The sequence below is a fragment of the Vipera ursinii genome, assembly GCF_947247035.1.
Source record: "Vipera ursinii genome assembly, chromosome: 2".
Lineage (NCBI taxonomy): Eukaryota > Metazoa > Chordata > Lepidosauria > Squamata > Viperidae > Vipera > Vipera ursinii.
Window position 1 is genome coordinate 26,703,905 of NC_139513.1, and position 17,828 is coordinate 26,721,732.

Below are 17,828 nucleotides of genomic sequence, written 5' to 3' on the forward strand. Positions count from 1 at the left end.
GGGGGTCGGGTGGGCGGGGAGCCGCTTCCCCGTTTGGGAAGCCAGGGGAGTGGGATGCCGGCCGCCTCCGCTCAGGCCAGCCTGCCTGCCTGTTAAGATGAACTTCGATCCTTTTCACCCATTCTGGGGAAGTCACACGGGAGCCCAGCACGTGTGAAGAAGGCCTCCGGTTGGGGTTGGGGGAAAGCTGCTGTAGAGCCTCAGCTTTTTTTTTTTTTTTTTAGCGGAGGGGAAACAGGGTGCAGCAAACATGCTTAAAGAAAGGATGGTCTGGTGCAATCTGGTGCAAGCAACACCAGCTGCCTGCAATTAGTGCAGGTTCGAGTCCCACCAGGCTCAAGGTTGACTCAGCCTTCCATCCTTCCGAGGTAGGTAAAATGAGGACCCAGATTGTTGGGGGCAATTAAGCTGACTTTGTAATAATGCCGCTTGGGGTGTGTGTGAAAGCCCTAATAAGCAGGCATATACATAGAATGAAGGCTACTACTGCTAAGCTTGTAAGCCGCCCTGAGTCTTCGGAGAAGGGCGGGATATAAATGGAATTAAAATAAAAATAAAAATAAAAAATCTCTTTTCTCTCTCTCTCTCTCTCTCTCTCTCTCTCTCTCTCTCTCTCTCTCTCTCTCTCTCTTTCTCTCTCTCTTTCTCTCTCTCGTACTTCCCCCCTCCCCAAACACCCCTGCATGAGTTCTCTTGAAATGGAAGGGTGGGGGGGGGGAAAGGTAAAAAGTATGGGCCTGAATTTGGACAGCTAACTTTTCTGTTAGTTGTCATTCCCTCTTAAAGCTGCAGGGATGGGATGGGAAGGCAGTGGAAGGTTGGCTCCAGCCTCAACTCGGTTGTCAAAAGAGAGGTGCTCCAGGCATTAGGAAGGCTGTGTGTGAACTGACATAGGCAGTGGATTGCACTCTCTTTAATTTTCTCTCTCCTATTTATCCCAGCTGCCAGGAGTGTTGCCTGACATCCTCTGCCTTAGCTGTCATTTTTCCTCTCGTAGCGAGATTACAGAGAAAGACTGCACTGTCAGAAGTAGTACCGACTGTTGCATTCCTCCACTTCCCCCTTTTTCCCCTTCGCCCTCTCTTTTTTACCTTGTGCATAGCTGTGGTTAACCAGGCAATGGGTGAGCCTCTTCCACCTTAGTGAGTGTGGCATTGTTAAAGGCAGGAGGGAAAACATGGGATTAGCAAGACGTGTCAGTAACAGGGAATCCTTAGCACGCTGCCAGATTGTCTTCAGTCGGTTCCCTTCCTGGCATGTTGGGGAAAATGACAAGGATTGGAATCAGCATGATGAGACGAGTGATTTCTCCTCAGAGTAATGGGGTTGGATGGCAATGGTAGTAAGTTAGCTTCGGAGAAGCACTAGGTACTACCCCTGCTGGATTTAAATGCCCATTTGGTTTAGGTTGCTCCAGGCTGGAGTATTGGTGTATATAAGTGAATTATGAAGTGATTCATTCATTCATCCTCCCATCATCCTTCCATGCATCCTGCTTAATTCGTGTTCCCTGCATAGCCAAATGCGGAGCAAAGAAAGCAGTGTGAGAAAGCAAGGTAGGCTTGGGCTGGGCAGAGAACCTCTTTCCTTTCCTCCTCATTTGTGAACATGATAATAGGCTCTCCTGATCTCCCAGAGGCTTGGAATTAAAAACAAACAAACAGAGAACATAATTAGTAATAGAAAAGCGTTAGCTTCAGCAGTCCCAATAAAGCCAGTAAGGCTCCAGCAGAAAAACAAATAGAAGAATTTACTTTTGAAAAGCAAGGCAAACGAAATGTTTCCTTTAAAACATGGCAGCACTGGGTAAATCTTCCTTGGAATCATTTTCTCATAATATAGTTTAATTCAGTACAAATAACATGAGGCCAGCATTTGCATAACCCTAACTACTTTCTTCCTTATGCAACTGAGAATGTGGCTAATTTCAAACTTGTATCCTTTTCACACCTTTGATTGATGGTTTAAAATAAAATCTCCTTTGAGTAGAGTTGTAACTTCTGGTGACCTCATAAATATGTCCATGTGGGACGGGCCTTTTTTCTTTTTTTGGCAACAACACAGAACTGATTTACCATTGCCTTCTTAAATGTTTCTTGACTTCCAACCCCAATCTACAGCTCTAGGATTTTCTGTGGTCTCCCATATAAATACTGGCCAGGTCCAGACCTGCTTAGCAGTTTGCAATCAACCAGGTTGAGCAGAGTGCTGCCACTGATACTAAATGTTTAGTGCAGATTTCTACACACCGGTGTTTTCAAGATGTGCTGAATTTTACAGCTTGTAGAATTTATTTCCAATATAAACAGTAATTTACTGACAGCAACATTCCAGGCTTAGAAGTTAGCGTTGCTATCTGAAGCAGAAAGAAGAACACAAGAATTAGTCAATGTTTGCAACAGTAGCTCCAAGCATCACAAGTGTATTGATAAGTGTGATAGCCCCTCAAAACAAGTAACGAGCTGCTCAGAGTCACTTGTAAGTGAGTTGGGTGTCTATAAATTTCCTTAATAAATTAACTGAAGGCAGGATACAACAACTCTCAACTAAGAAATCTGGCAGGCTGTAGCAGGATATTTCTGTTTGGAATTCTTTTGCATGTCTTAATTCACAGTTGTGTATTGACCACAATTATTAACATATCTTCATTGCTGTGTAAATTGACACGATGAGGCCAGTATACAATAGAGTCTGCAAGTATTCAGATAAGGTAAGAAGATATAAGGAAAGCTTTGTTGGGATTGTAGATCTTTTTAAAAGAAGAAGCAGATTGGCAGGTAGATCTTCTGGTGCCTGCATACCTAGGACAATGAATTTGGTTGGCGAACATACTACAGGTGATAAGGACTGGTTGTAATTACAGATGTCTCCTACTGAGCTGCTATCGATCTGCGTAACTTAGTAATAAATCAGAAGAATTAGGATGGAAAACAATACCTGTTTTTAAAAAACATGCAAAGTTGTACCAGTCATATTGCAGCACGGCTGTAACATTAGTTTTGATCCAGTTGTTTTGCCCAGTTGATCCTCTGGCTCATCATTTGCCTTTCTGGTTTCAAGTTTGCTTAATCAGTTGGGGCTTAGTCAGATTCCGTCGTAGGGATCCAGGAGTGTTGCTAAACCCTTGGGCCCGGGTGGTTGGTTGACGGCTGGTGTGGCAAACCTCCCATTCCCGCTCTTCGTTCTCTTTCCCTACAGAGCCGAGAAACACCATGGGGGTGGACTTTGACGTGAAGACGTTCTGCCACAATCTGCGGGCAACCAAGCCGCCCTACGAGTGTCCCGTGGACACCTGCCGCAAAATCTACAAGAGCTACAGCGGCATCGAGTACCATCTCTACCACTACGACCATGACAATCCACCGCCCCCCCAGAACACCCCCCTGCGCAAGCACAAAAAGAAGGGCCGGCACGGCCGTGCGACCAACAAGCAGTCGCCCAGCCCCTCCGAGACTTCGCAGTCCCCAGGACGGGACGTTATGACTTACGCCCAAGCCCAGCGCATGGTGGAGGTGGACCTGCACGGCCGCGTGCACCGCATCAGCATCTTCGATAACTTGGACGTGGTGTCCGAGGACGACGAGGCCCCCGAGGAGGCCCCGGAGAACAACAGCAACAAGGAGAACACCGAAACGCCCACGGTAGCTCCCAAGGCCGGCAAGCACAAGAACAAGGAGAAACGCAAGGATTCCAACCACCACCACCACCACCACCACAGTGCCTCAGCTGGCAACACGCCGAAGCTTCCCGAGGCTGTGTACCGAGAGCTGGACCAGGACACCCCCGACGCCCCACCTCGCCCCACCTCTTACTACAGGTATCGGTCGTGGGCCGCAAGCGGAGTCCCGTAGGACCGTGGCTCAGAGCGCTGAGTGGGAGGGGCAGAGGCTCCTTTAATCTGGAACCTCAGGCACAGAGAGGAGAGCTCCTTAAGAATGTGTTTCCCTCTCGTAGGGTGGCTTCTGACTGCACCTTGTTCCGGTTTGGTTGGAGACCAAGGTAATCTGTTTTCAGAGGCGGGGTGGTGGTGGGGCACCAGGGAGACCGAAGAGGGAAGTCTTCCTGTTTGGGAAGCGACTCGGCTGCAATACGGGCAGTCCTCGCCTTACCACCCCCCGTCGAGCCCCAGGTTTCTGTTGCTAAGTGAGATATCGTCGTCAAGTGAGTTTCGCCCCCATTTTACGACCTTCCTTAGCGTAGCTGTCAAGTAAATTACGGCAGTTGTTAAGTTGGCAACACGGCGGTTAAGTGAATTTGACTTCCCCGTTGACTTTGCTTGTCCGAAGGTCCCAAGAGGAGAGTCTCGGGACACACACACACATACACACACACACCCGGGACACACCGCAGCCGTCATAAACACGAGCCGGTTGCCAAGCCTCCAGATTTCGAGCCCGTGGCCACGGGGATGCTGCAGCGGTTGCAAGGGTGAAAAATGGTCATAGGTCACTCTTTTCTGTGCTGTGGTAGCTTCGAACTGTCACTAAACGTACTGTTGTAAGTCGAGGACTGCCTGCATTCCCCTCTAATGGCTCCTGGATTTCCCCAGCACCAGTGTGCGAGCTGGGTGGGGTGGGGGGGAAAACCTGTGGCCCGCAAAGAGAGGCAGATTCTCTGCCGGTTCCCTTCCCCCTCCTGAGTTTGAGTTTGAAAAGTATCTTGCACTGAATGAAACTGGTACATTGTGTTCTCCCCCCCCTCCCCCAATTGTAAGGACCCTGCTCAGCCTGTTCAGCTTCAATAGCAGGAGTTCTTCAGTTGAAAGGTTTCCTATTATGATATTTTCTTCCTAAGCAAGGGGGAAACAAGGGACTTGGGTGGCCATAATCAACAACACGTTGCCTGAAGAGAGAGGCGAATGGCACACTGTGCAGGAGAATATGTACATATATACGCACCATGACATACCTGACACAAACTAATGTGATTTGTACCGTTTGTGCTTCGTTAAATCACTGTGACTTTTCATGGCTATGGAGAGATTGATTGCGTGCCATTTAGTTGGTGGTTGACTCCATAAGAATCTGAACCTAACTTGGTCCTTCCACCCCTTGCCACCGAGTCCCTCTACATTGCTGGTGGGATTGTGTTTTTTTTCCTTCTTCTGTTTCCTTCCACCTTTCCCAATGTTAGAGCCTTCTCCAGGCACATGGATAAGGCAGAAATAAGGCCCAACTAGATGAGGGGTTGATTATTATGGTTCAGCGATCAGAGGAAGCGATAACTGACACTTGGCCACTTGAGCAGAGACTCTCCGGTGCCATTATTGGATTTTAACTATCGGGATTCTGTGTAGAAAATCTGAAGGGAACCAGGCGATAACTTACTGTAGTAGCAGAGCAGTAAAGCGACGATGACGCTTTTAGACCGTTAAAAAGTAGGTGGGCAAGGATGCTCAGCAATAGGTGGCAGCTCCGTAGGCCTCCATGTTCCTCAGTCTTGTCCTTTTCTCTCCCCCCCCTTTTAGATACATTGAGAAGTCGGCAGAAGAGCTGGATGAGGAGGTTGAGTACGACATGGATGAGGAAGATTACATTTGGTTGGACATTATGAACGAGCGTCGGAAGACGGAAGGGGTCAGCCCTATCCCTCAAGAGATCTTTGAATATCTAATGGACCGGCTAGAGAAGGAGTCCTACTTTGAGAGTCACAACAAAGGGGACCCAAATGCCTTGGTGGACGAAGATGCCGTCTGCTGCATTTGCAACGACGGGGAGTGTCAGAATAGTAACGTCATCCTTTTTTGTGACATGTGCAACTTGGCCGTGCACCAGGAATGTTACGGGGTCCCTTATATCCCAGAAGGCCAGTGGCTCTGCCGCCGCTGCTTGCAGTCGCCTTCCAGGGCCGTGGACTGCGCCCTGTGTCCAAACAAAGGTGGCGCCTTCAAGCAGACCGACGATGGTCGGTGGGCCCATGTGGTGTGTGCCCTCTGGATCCCGGAGGTCTGTTTTGCGAACACGGTGTTCCTGGAGCCCATAGACAGCATAGAACACATCCCACCAGCTCGCTGGAAGCTGACCTGCTACATCTGCAAACAGCGAGGTTCTGGGGCCTGCATCCAGTGTCACAAAGCGAACTGCTACACGGCCTTCCACGTGACTTGTGCTCAGCAGGCTGGGCTCTACATGAAAATGGAGCCGGTCCGAGAAACGGGGGCCAACGGCACTTCGTTCAGTGTCCGGAAGACAGCTTACTGTGATATTCACACGCCACCTGGCTCAACGCGACGTTTGCCTGCCCTCTCCCATAGCGAAGGGGAGGAGGAGGAAGAGGAGGAAGAGGAGGACGGGAAAAGCTGGAGCTCAGAGAAGGTGAAAAGGGCCAAGGCTAAATCCCGGATCAAAATGAAGAAGGCGAGGAAAATTCTGGCTGAAAAGAGAGCAGCTGCCCCGGTGGTATCGGTGCCCTGCATACCTCCCCACAGGTATGGCAACCTTCCTTCTCCGCTTCTCATTTGATACACGTGTCACAGGGTCAATGGAGACATTGGAGCGCTGCCTTGTTTGTAACAATGGGTTTACTCTCGGGAGTATTCCGAATGGTTAGCCTGAACTGAGAAGAGTGAATCTTACATTTTGGTCACATAGTCAGAAATGCACGCAGAAACACTCTTTGGCTGCGGTTCCTTTAGACCAGGAGTGTACCTTGAAATATAAAGTGAGACGCACGTTTTGAAACAGATAAAATAACCCCTTCCAACCACAGATACATTTGTTACCCTTTTAAATAGCAATAACGTTTGTACATATTCACTTAGAACGAAAGTGGTTGTTCAACATCACTCAGACACTCTTGCAGCTAAGCTTGAATTTGAACGGTTCCTTTCTCCTATTATAATCCGCGAGTGCGCAGATTGTAACATGTATACGTATGTCCATTGTGAAGGTGCAGCATCTCTGCTCCTTAGGGGCTGTGTTTGGTGAAATTCATTCAGTGGAATATTTCAGATTTCTTCCTTGCTCGGCTTTCTGATAAGATCCACCTTTTTTATTTTATTTTTTCCCGTTAGCGTGGAATAGAATTTGGAAGGGTTTGTTCATCCTTCTTCTGAGCGATCATTTCAGAGGCAAGAAATATACGGGTAGTCCTGGACTTACCGCCACCATTGGGATTGGAACCTCCATCATTAAGCGAGGTGGGGGGCGGGGGCCTAGATGAGCCAAGCCTGATTTCGCATGCTTTTTTGCTCTTCGTGTTAAGCGAATCATACACTTGTTAAGTGAAACCGGTTTCCTTATTGACTGTGTTGTCAGAAGGCGGCTTCGCAGGTCGCAGACGGCGACTACGTGACCCTGAGTTGCTGCAAACTTTGTAAATATCTGCTGGTCTCCCAGCACCTGAATTTCCATCACGTGACTATAGGGGGGGGCGCGCGCTGGAGTGGACATAAGTGCGAGTACCAATTATAAGTCACTTTTTCAGCACGGTTATAACTTTAAGCAGTCATTAAGCAAAGGGCTGTTGAGGACTCCGTGTATTCACCTTCCCCTTTAAAGCAGAACTGAGAGTTTCACTCAGATCTCTTGAGAAATGTTTTAATGGACTGAGACGCAACTACTTGCCTAATCAGTTTGGCAGCAACACCTAAAGAAAGTTGCTTTCTGGAATCGCTTGACCTTAATCTTTAATCTGGCTCATCTCTGTCTGTGAAATCATTATGAGAAAGCAGCTAGATACATTTGGCTGGGTTTTGCCTCTCCACCTGTCACTGTGTGCTTCCCTCCTGTTGTTATGATCCTGACTGGCGTTGGGGAGAAGGACTGGAAATGAGTCAATGGACACGGCCCGTACAGTGGCACCTCATTCCCCAGAAGTCTTCCCCTCGTTGTTCTTGGAGAGCTGGTTGCAGAGATTGAGAACGCTGCGAGCTTCACACTTTTCAGAGTACTCCTTATACAGGTAGTCCTCGACTTACAACACTTCATTTGGTGACCAAAGTTACATCAGCACTGAAAAATGTGACTTATGACTATTTTCCACAGTTACCCCCTTTGCAGCATCCCCAGGATCAAAACTCAAGACGCTCAGCAGCTGGTTCACATTTATGACAGCTGCTGTGTCCCAGGGTCACGTGATCCCCTTTTTGCGACCTTCTGACCAGCAAAGTCAGTGGGGAAGCCAGTTTCACTTAACAATTTGGATTAGTAACTGATCAAAATGCAGTGATTCACTTCACAACGGGGGCAAGAAAGATCATAAAACGGGGCCAAACTCACTTAGCAAATGTCTCACTTAACACCATAAATTTTGGGCTCAATTGTGATCGTACGTTGAGGACTGCCTGACTGTCCTTTAAATTCTGGGCTGTCCCATAGTTTTTCAGTGTTTGTGGTTCTGCTTTAAAAGTGCTTTGAAAGAGGGCTACTGATGTGGTGGCTCCGTGGGTTAGGACGCTGAGCTTGTCGATCAGAAGGTCGGCAGTTTGGCGGGTTGAATCCTGAGTGCCGCGTAACAGAGTGAGTGCCTGTTACTCGTCCCAGCTTCTGCCAACCTAGCAGTTCGAAAGCACGTAAAAATGCAAGTAGAAAAATAGGGACCACTACGGTGGGAAGGTAACAGCGTTCCGTGCGCCTTTGGCGTCTAGTCATGCCGGCCACATGACCACAGAGACGTCCTCGGACAAGCGCTGGCACTTCGGCTTTGAAACGGAGATGAGCACCGGCCCCTAGAGTTGGAAACAACTAGCACGCATGTGCGGGGGAACCTTTACCTTTACCTTTACTGTAGCTAAGTTGTAAAACCCCAAATGAGCACTAGGTGGCAGCAAAGGGTTACGATTTCCGCTCCTCTTTGTTCTGATCATTGATTTGAATACCTTGGTGTGTGAATTCTTTTTCACTCTATTCTTCATCACTCCTATACTGTCGCCCTGTTTAAATCAATCCCTCCATGGTTAATAAAGCCGGCTTTTCACTAAGTGCTCTTTCCTCTGCAAGCTTAAAAGTTAGGCCAGGGGTGGGCAACCTTGGTTCTTTTATGACTCGTGGACTTCAACTCCCAGAATTCCTGAGCCAGCAAACCTCTCCCTTTTCCCTCAGCATGGCTGGCTCAGGAATTCTGGGAGTTGAAGTCCACGAGTCATAATAGAGCCAGGGTTGCCCACCCCTGGGTTAGGCCATCAGAACATACGGCATTTGTACTGCTGTAATTCTTCTTCTTGGGCAAGTGGCTGTGTTGCTGTGACTAGCAGCTGTTGGCATTGTTGACTGGAAGGGATTTGTGGCTTCTTCCAGGAGAGGAAGAAAGCGGCAGCTGCAAGTGGAATTAATCCGAGAGATGGTAACTTGCTCAAATGAAGCCGAGAAGACATTTGAAACCCTGTCAGGTTGAGAGCTGATTCTTTGTAGCTGCCACCACCAGTAGCTAATTAGTATTATTTTTATTTTCCACTTACCTTCCTTCATCTCTGCAACCAGATTTCAATGTTGAAATCTTGGATAGGTTAGTTATATCTTACTTAGGAAAATTATGTACGAGACAAACTTGTTGGACAGGTTTTGTCCTGTCTTCCTAATTCCAGATGAACCCTTCCTTAAGAACATGGTTTCATTTATTTATCACTTATGTATTGTATTTGCATGCCGCCCATCTCACTATTAAATGACTCTGGGAGGCTCATCAACTGGTTAAAAAAAAGATAAATATAAAAACAATTAAAAATGTAGACCTGCTTTCACTGAAACGTCAGTAGATTTTGACTCTGATACTACCTAAGACGGTGATTGTGGAGCAGGACATGTGAAGTTTAGCAAAAAATTGTATTTTAAGCTCTTGCTTAGATGTATTATTGTGCTACGTTTCTCAACCTGTTGTGATCCAGGTATGATGTAGTGCAGGGCTTTTCAACCAGTGGTACGGGTACCACCTGTGGTACATTGGCACCTGGCAGGTGGTACGTGACTATCCTGGAAAAGTGGTAGCGGCCCCCGGGGAATGAACTGTACCATTGGCAGCACTGCACAAGCCTGAGCGAGAGACGGCTGGAGCTGCAGGGCTGTCAGGGCTCAGCGGAAGCGCCAGGATCAGTGCCACTTTCCAGCTGATCGGCGCTTCTTCAGGGCTCAGCGGAAGCACCAGGATCAGTGCCAGGCTCCAGCTGAGGCTCAGTGCTGATCCCGGCGCTTCTGAGCCCAGAAGAAGCGCCAATCAGCTGCAATGTTGCAGCATCTCCAGGGTCTTGTGATCTACATTCAGATGCTTGGCAACAGATTCCTATTTATGACGGTCACAGTGTCCCAGGGTCATGTGAAGTGACCAAAACCTGCTGCAACCACCCAGCAGAGGGGGGTGGAATAAAAACCAAACACCCACCCAACCCCACCCCCGCTGCCAATCCTCAACAGAAATGCTCACAACAATGAAAACCTTGGACAGGAGGAACAGCGCCGCTGGGCGGGCAGGCAGGTGTCTTGCTCGGCTGTGGCTCGGGGGGGCACTTTTTTCAGTGCCATGGTAACTTTGAACAGTCACTAAGCAAACTGTTGTAAGTCAAGGACTACCTGTACTTCATCACTTTTTTCCGTTTTTGGGGGGGGCGGGGTGTCATCAGGTTTTTGACACCTTGCTAGGCGACTGGTGGTACTCGGATGTTGCCATATCCTAAAAGTGGTACCATGGGTGAAAAGGTTGAAAAGCCCTGATATAGTGGACAACAATTTCTTTTGTCTTCACCCAACAGATTCTGGAATTATACATTAGTTTGGTGTTTTTTTTGCTTTTGCTCAGTCCACCAAGCTGAGTGTTGAAAGTTGCCTTTGTAGCTCTAAGCGTCAAGCTTGTCCTGACTTGAACATTTAGGAAAGAAAGACCCTCGATTCCATGTTTGAAGTCAAAGGTTTACTTTTACTAAAGTCAAACAGTTACAGCATAAGCAAAGCTGGATCTGAATATTCCCGGGCAAAGCCTGCATTTTCCCCTCTTCCCTGGCCCTTCCCCCTTGACCAGTCCCATCGGTGTCCAATGAAATTTGAATCAGGTATTTTGGGAATGGCTTTAAGATTTGAGGCCTCTTTGGTGGAGTTCTCACAGCTTCGTCCTTGATCAGACAGTCTGTTCTGGGTTGGCAGCCCTGGTTCCTGCCACCGTCATTCTCCCCTTCTACCTCCTCCCCTTCCCGTGTTTTATGGCAGGATGCCAGCGAAGCGAAGAGTGCTGAAGATGGCAGACCTGACACTAAGATTATTCTGGTTGAATGCAGAATTGGAATCCTTCTGCTTTATCTGCTCCCCCTGACCAGTGGCACTGGAGCATCCTTTCTCACAGCCTGGGGTTCCGACCCTCTGGCGTTTATGGTATCTCCTGCTTGACCTCACTCTTCTTCCCCCACACAGGCTTAGTAAGATCACCAACCGCTTGACCCTTCAGCGGAAAAGTCAGTTCATGCAGAGGTTGCACAGTTATTGGACTCTGAAGAGACAATCCCGCAATGGAGTCCCCTTGTTGCGCCGGCTCCAAACGCACTTGCAGTCCCATAGGAACTGTGAGCAAGGAAGGCCAGCTCCTCCTCCTCCAGTGTCCAAGACTGAGCAGGTATGGCTTCACTCGCGTTTTCGGGCAAGGGTGGATGAAAAGGGCATGGATGTCCCTCGTATGAAAGAGCGCTCGGCTACCACTGGGTGCACGTAGCCAAGAGCCAGGACTTTTGTTTATTTATTTAGCCAACTGCTATGGCTCCCCAACTCATAATTGCAGCTAAAACGTACCCACGAGATAAACAGTGACCCAGAAAGAGCGTAGCCTGACCGAGGCCAACTCACGTTCGGTTTTCCAGCCGTCCCCAACAGGCGCATCCAGCAGCCTTGCCCAATGGCTCCGTTTAGCCATCTGTTTCCCTGTGCTGGATGGGTTGCAGCCACGTGGGCGGGCTTGGGAACAGCTAGTCACGAGGCGGCCTTGTTTGACCAGGCTTCCCAGTTCATACGGAGGGAGGAATTTTTTCAGCTTTCAAAGCGAGGTGAGCTGGGAGATTAGCTGCCAAGGACTTGTATTTTGCAGGTAGGAAGCCCCATGTTCAATCTTGGCGTCTCCTCCTAGAGAATCATGGAACAGGAGGCCCACTTCCTCTGAGATCCTGAATACCGTACGGTAGTTGCTGCTGAATGGTAGATAGTGTACCGGCAGAGTAACTTGACATCAAGTTGTTAGCGCCTCGTGCGTTCCTTCCTTCCTTCCTCTGCAACAAGGGAGGGAGGGAGAAGGCAACAGTTCCCCACAGTGGTTCTGCCACATTCTGCCCGACACTGCTGTGGCTTTTTGCCACGCTCCACTTCCTTTGGCTCCTGGCGGGAGCAATTCTGGCAGGAGCTTGATATGCTGCCGTTCTGTAAGCAACGGCAGCCTGGCGTTTGGCAGGGATGCCCCTTCCTCTCACAGACTCTGATGTTCCTGCAGCGAGATAACACAGAGGATAAGAACTGGGCCCTGAAAGAGCAGCTGAAGTCCTGGCAGCGCCTCCGCCACGACCTGGAACGAGCGCGCTTGCTGGTGGAGTTAATTCGCAAGCGGGAGAAGCTCAAGAGAGAGACGGTAACTGTGCCAGGGGAGGGAGTTGGGGAGGGAGGTACGGGGTTCTCCTCTGGATAACTTTGGGGGCGGTGAGGGGAAAGGGGTACGGCGTAGGATGCTCCCAGAATACCTGAGACCGGGAGCTTTTAGGGAGAAAGCAGATGGCGCCTTTTTGCACCCTAGGCCTTCTTTATTGGAGAATGACAGTGAAAGAGGAAGAAGCGTGCATGACGTTTTTCCCTGGGAGAATAAAGGAAACAGTAGAAGCCAATGAATCCAACCACAAAGAAGCGTTTGCTTTTTTGGCGGGGGGGAAAAAGGGGGCCTTTTGATGTGCATTTAGAGCTGTGCTGGCTCAGTGGTTTGAATGCAGTATTGCAGGCAGACTCTGCCCACAGCCAGGAGTTCGATCCTGACCGGCTCAAGGTTGACTGAGCCTTCCATCCTTCCGAGGTTGGTAAAATGAGGACCCAGATTGTTGGTGGGGGGACAACACGCTGAGACTGTAAACCGCTTAGAAAATGCTGAAAGGCACCGTGGGGTGGTATATAGGTCTTAAGTGCTACTGCTATTCAGAAGGTGTTTGTTTTCGTAGATTGCCCTCTACCTGCTCCCAGGCTGTTTTCCATGATGTGAACAAAAGCTGGCTCTGGGCTGCGCGTGCTACAACTTTGCCTCTCCTTGGGGAATGGCTTTCAAGCCAGCGTCCCTGGGGCTTAGCGCAGGTTCGTTAGGGGTTTCGCAAAAACAAGTTCAGTCACATCAGGCAAGCTGCCCAAAAGGCAGCTTGTTTATTAGACTGATAATGTTCTTGCAGCGCATCGTTTCAGGGACTCACGAGCACCCCTCTGAGGGGCTTGTAAGCGCTCAGGTCACGAAGGATGAGAAGGCGGCTTTGGGGCACGCTGGCTCTCTAGGTAAATAGAGAGCAGCCAGTTAAGACAAAAAACACACTCCCCGGAGTTAGAAAGTTTGAACCCTGGTTTTGCATTGGGTTAGAGCAGGGGTAGGCAACCTCGGCTCTTTTATGACTCATGGACTTCAACTCCCAGAATTCCTGAGTCAGCATGGCTCGGCTTGGAAACCTCTCTCTTTCTCCTCAGCATGGCTGGCTCAGGAATTCTGGGAGTTGAAGTCCACGAGTCATAAAAGAGCCGAGGTTGCCTACCCCTGGGTTAGAGAAAGGAAGGCTGCACTCCCTGTGTTTGTCAGGTTTGTGGGCCCAGACCTCCGGGAGGGAAGCTCTTCTATGGGGAACGAGCGAAGAGGGAAACCAGTATGGATGTCCTAACGTAGACAAGGCGCTGTTTGTTCCTTTGAGCTCGGCCTCCATTTTGGATCCTCCTGCTTTTCTAGCCCCGTGGTCATTCAGAGGCCCCAGAGTAACAACGGCAGAGTGTCTGGCCGCCACGTCCTCAGTGGCACCTTCCCTTCTTCTTTCAGATTAAAATCCAGCAAGTGGCCCTGGAGATGCAGCTGACTCCCTTCCTCATCCTCCTGCGCCGGACCCTGGAGCAGCTCCAGGAAAAGGACACGGGCAACATCTTCAGCCAGCCGGTCCCGCTGTCTGAGGTAACAGAACTCTACGAAGTAAGAACCCCTCCACCCCCAATTTATCTTTTGCTCTGTTCCCATCCAGCCGAGGGGCTGGTCTTTGCGGCTTGCTGGTCCTATCCTCTGTCCAAGGTGCTGCTCCCCCCACCCCACCCCCCTCACGGCTAGGGCCAAGCAGCTACGTGTGCCACCCACTAGTAGTATCCTGCTCATAGTGAGAGAAACCTCCGAAAAAATCAGACCCATTGCATAAACATACGTCGCTGCTCTGTTTGGTGTGTAATAATACGTGGATTTTCTCACGGTCTTGAAAGAGAATGCTTGGACTCGGTGTGTTTTTTTAGTATGCACTGGGGCTGCATTTCTTTTTCAAGTCGCATATTTAGCCCCAGAAACTAGAAATGATGTGTGCAGGAGCAATGTGATCCCTGCAAGTCGTTCTCCCTGCGACTCTTAGACACTGTTCTCAAGCCTGGCATATCAGTGGATGACCATTGACTCCATTTAGCTGGGACATGTCAAACACAAGGCCCGGGGGCCGGATTCGGCCTGCTAAGTGGTTTCATGCAGCCCGCGAAGCCATCCTGGAAACAGTGAGGGAACGGCCCCCACTGCCTTGGCCCTGGCCCAGAGACCCTCCTCCTGCCAGAGACCCTCAGATCTGTCCCACTCCTGCCCAGGCCCCCATAGGCACCCTTGATGCGAACGATGTAGAGCTGGCCATGCCCACCCAGTAGGCCATATGCACTCTAGCCACGTCCACCCAGTAGGCCACGCCCACACTGGCCACACCCACCCGGCCCCCTGAGGGCAACCGCAATGCTGATGCGGCCCTCAATGAAATTGAGTTTGACACCCCTGATTTAGCTTCTCTCCAGGAGCTCAAGGCAGTGTAGACAGTGCTCCCTCATCCACATTTTGCCCTTCAAGAACATTCCCGTTAGGTAGCCTAGGGCCAGGAGTCAGTGAAGTCTCCCTGAGGACTACCTTGGTTAAAGGTCGGCTTTTAAAATATAATAATAATAATAATAATAATAATAATAATAATAATAATAATAATGATAATTAATAATAATAATAATAATAATAATAATAATAATAATAATAATAATAATAATTATTATTATTATTATTATTATTTCAAAGGGACCTTGGAGGTCATCTAGTCCAACTCCCTACTCAGGCAGAAAACACTATACATTTCGGACAAATGGCTGTCCAGTCTCTTCTTAAAAACTTCCAGTGTTGGAGCATTCACAGCTTCTGGAGGCAGGTTGTTCCGCTGATTAATTGTTCCAACTGTCAGGAAGTTTCTCCTTAGTTCTAGGTTGCTTCTCTCCTTGATTAGTTTCCATCCTTTGCTTCTTGTCCTACCTTCGGGCGCTTTGGAGAATAGCTTGACTCCCTCTTCTTTGTGGCAGCCCCTGAGATATTGGAAGACTGCTATCCTGTCACCCCACGTCCTTCTCTTCATTAAACTAGACATACCCAATTCCAGCAACCCTTCCCTATATGTTTTAGCCTCCAGTCCCCCAATCATCTCTTTGGTCCATTCCCAGCATTTCCATCACCATACCACACAGACACTGGTTTGGATATCACTTCAGTTCTGGTTGTGGCTGAAGCTGGTGTTTCAGTTGGAGCTTAGGAGTAAGGTGGCACTTCTGGGGTCATCAGTAATCAGTGGGGAAGGGTCAGAATGGAGGCGTGAGGCTCTGTGAAGGAGCATAAGAAGTGTGGCTCCTCCTCAAGTATCCCGATGTTCACGCCTCCTTAGACTGGGTGACTCTGGATAGACTGACATTGGTTGTCCCAAGCCTTGTTGACCTTCCAGTTGCTCTAGAAACCAGCCTTCCTGGTTAGCAGGATAGATCTGCTAATCTGTACTACAATATAGTCCATCCATTTCCGCCATCTTCTACTTTCCTATTTGCCTCAGGTGGAATTTATGTATGACCTCCTAGTAAGATTATTCCTTCTCTTCTGCTTTCCTTTCTGACCCTGTGAAAAGCAAAAGCTTCCCCAAGTTAACTTCGGTTCCTGTTGATCGTACGGTCCCATCCATGCATGGTTTCTTGACAACGGCTTAAAAGTGGCTTACGAAGGAAGGCACATATTTATTTGATTTGACATATACCTGTCCCAGGATAATGTTGCAGGATCCAATCAAGGGTTGGTCAGCGGGACCGGAAGTCTTTAGTCTTCCAAGCTTTTGAACGCGTGCTGGAGGCCCCGTCCTCAGGGAACTTCTCTCTCACCAGAATGTGTCTTACCTTTGCCTTCTTTCAAGATGTGATTTCTCAGTCTAGCCCAGGGGTAGGTGACCTCAGCTCTTTTATGACTCGTGGACTTCAACTCCCAGAATTCCTCAGCCAGCACACCTGGCTCAGGAATTCTGGGAGTTGAAGTCCACAAATCATAAAAGAGCGAAGGTTGCCTACCCCTGGTCTAGCCTGTAGCCCTGAACTAGTCCTGCTAGTCTCCCATCCAGGCACTAATCAGGTATGTCCCTGCTTAGCTTTTGGGGATCAGCCAATATTCTTTCACCTACTGTAGGCAGTAACCAACGAACGACCGCCTAATTCACTAATAAGCAATTGACCCTCGTAGGAGTGCCATCAGCTCTCAGAACTTTTCCCAATTTCATTCTTGTCATCCTGAGGCTTTTCTCCAGCCTTACCCAGTTCAAGTGCCTTCAGTTGTGCTGGACTTCAGCCCCTGCCGTTCCTAACCATTGGGACCATTGTTTAATGGGAGTTGGAGACGGCTGCAGGCTTTCCACAGCTATTCCCCAGGCCCAGCTAAGCAAACCCCTCCTGTGTGATGCTCTATGCAGAGTAAGTAGGCTAATCATCAAATTGCTTTAGGTGGATCAATTATCTCTTTTTTAATTGCCGGGCGATGAAGTCAAGGGGATTGCTTTTCCCCGCGGCTGGGAATCTTGTTGCAATAAGTCTGCATTAAACTTTCAGTTGATCCCGGTGTTTTCCCCCCGTAATATCTGAGAATCTAGTCACAGCCCATGGATTTGGTAATAACCTTCTTCACCTGCTTTATTTAGGAGAACTTTTATTTAAAGTTTGCTGTTTACGGTAAAGGAACTAAGAAGACTCTCTTTTTTTTTGTTTGCCCCAAAATACAGAAAATAAAGCAATTCTCCTATATCAATATAATATTAAAAAATAAATAAAATAAAATTTCAAAGGTCACCATCTCTTTACAGAATCAATCAAAATGAACCATTAGTTCAGAGCTGGATCATTCCTTCCCTTGGTTGGAGTAAGGAAACCAACAGAGTAACACCATTTTTAAAAGAGAACGGTCCACCATTGGTTTTAGAACGCCCAGTTTAGCTCTCTGTCCTTCCACTCGGAAAAAGTAGGGACCATAAGATTTGGAGAGCACTCAGTAATTGAATGAGTCGTGGGTTGAGGCTGAGAAATCAGAGCCAGGAGAATAGGTGGGCCTCTAGACAGCATGAAGAATGGGAAGAATGGAGAACATCTGTTTCCAGGTGGATTAAGCATGGCAAACCTTAACCGCCTAGTTTTTAGACACATCCAAAATGAACCTGCTTATTTCTCTCTGGCTTTCTGCATTATTCCCTGAAAAGCAAGCAGTCCTTTTTGTTTGTTTGTTTAAATGATTTTTGCAGGTGCTTCTTTAGAAGACGAGGGATGCCTCGCTCTTGGGTGTTTCTTCTTGACTGCCTGTTGCATTGTGTCTTAAATGTGCCCACAGGGAATGGCAGTACCCCTTCTAAGTGG

At 48.6% G+C, this 17,828-nt stretch overlaps 1 protein-coding gene and 1 long non-coding RNA gene across 8 annotated transcripts in view; one reads left to right on the forward strand and one right to left on the reverse strand.

The window, feature by feature from the left end:
- The window catches only part of LOC310636369, a 431,277-nt gene that overhangs the window by 141,687 nt on the left and 271,762 nt on the right, over positions 1 to 17,828 (reverse strand). The gene's annotated exons all lie outside the window — the stretch shown is intronic.
- The window catches only part of BRPF1 (bromodomain and PHD finger containing 1), a 36,412-nt gene that overhangs the window by 2,364 nt on the left and 16,220 nt on the right, over positions 1 to 17,828 (forward strand). For 3 of the 7 annotated variants that reach the window (XM_083355946.1, XM_083355948.1, XM_083355950.1), the window contains exons 2-7: positions 3,199 to 3,817; positions 3,955 to 3,999; positions 5,468 to 6,427; positions 11,334 to 11,532; positions 12,394 to 12,528; positions 13,951 to 14,097. In XM_083355946.1, coding sequence (XP_083212072.1) covers positions 3,213 to 3,817; positions 3,955 to 3,999; positions 5,468 to 6,427; positions 11,334 to 11,532; positions 12,394 to 12,528; positions 13,951 to 14,097 — 2,091 coding nt within the window. In that variant the 5' untranslated portion in view covers positions 3,199 to 3,212. The remainder of the gene's footprint in view (positions 1 to 3,198; positions 3,818 to 3,954; positions 4,000 to 5,467; positions 6,428 to 11,333; positions 11,533 to 12,393; positions 12,529 to 13,950; positions 14,098 to 17,828) is intronic. The other 4 variants (XM_083355947.1, XM_083355951.1, XM_083355949.1 and 1 more) reach the window with 3 other exon arrangements.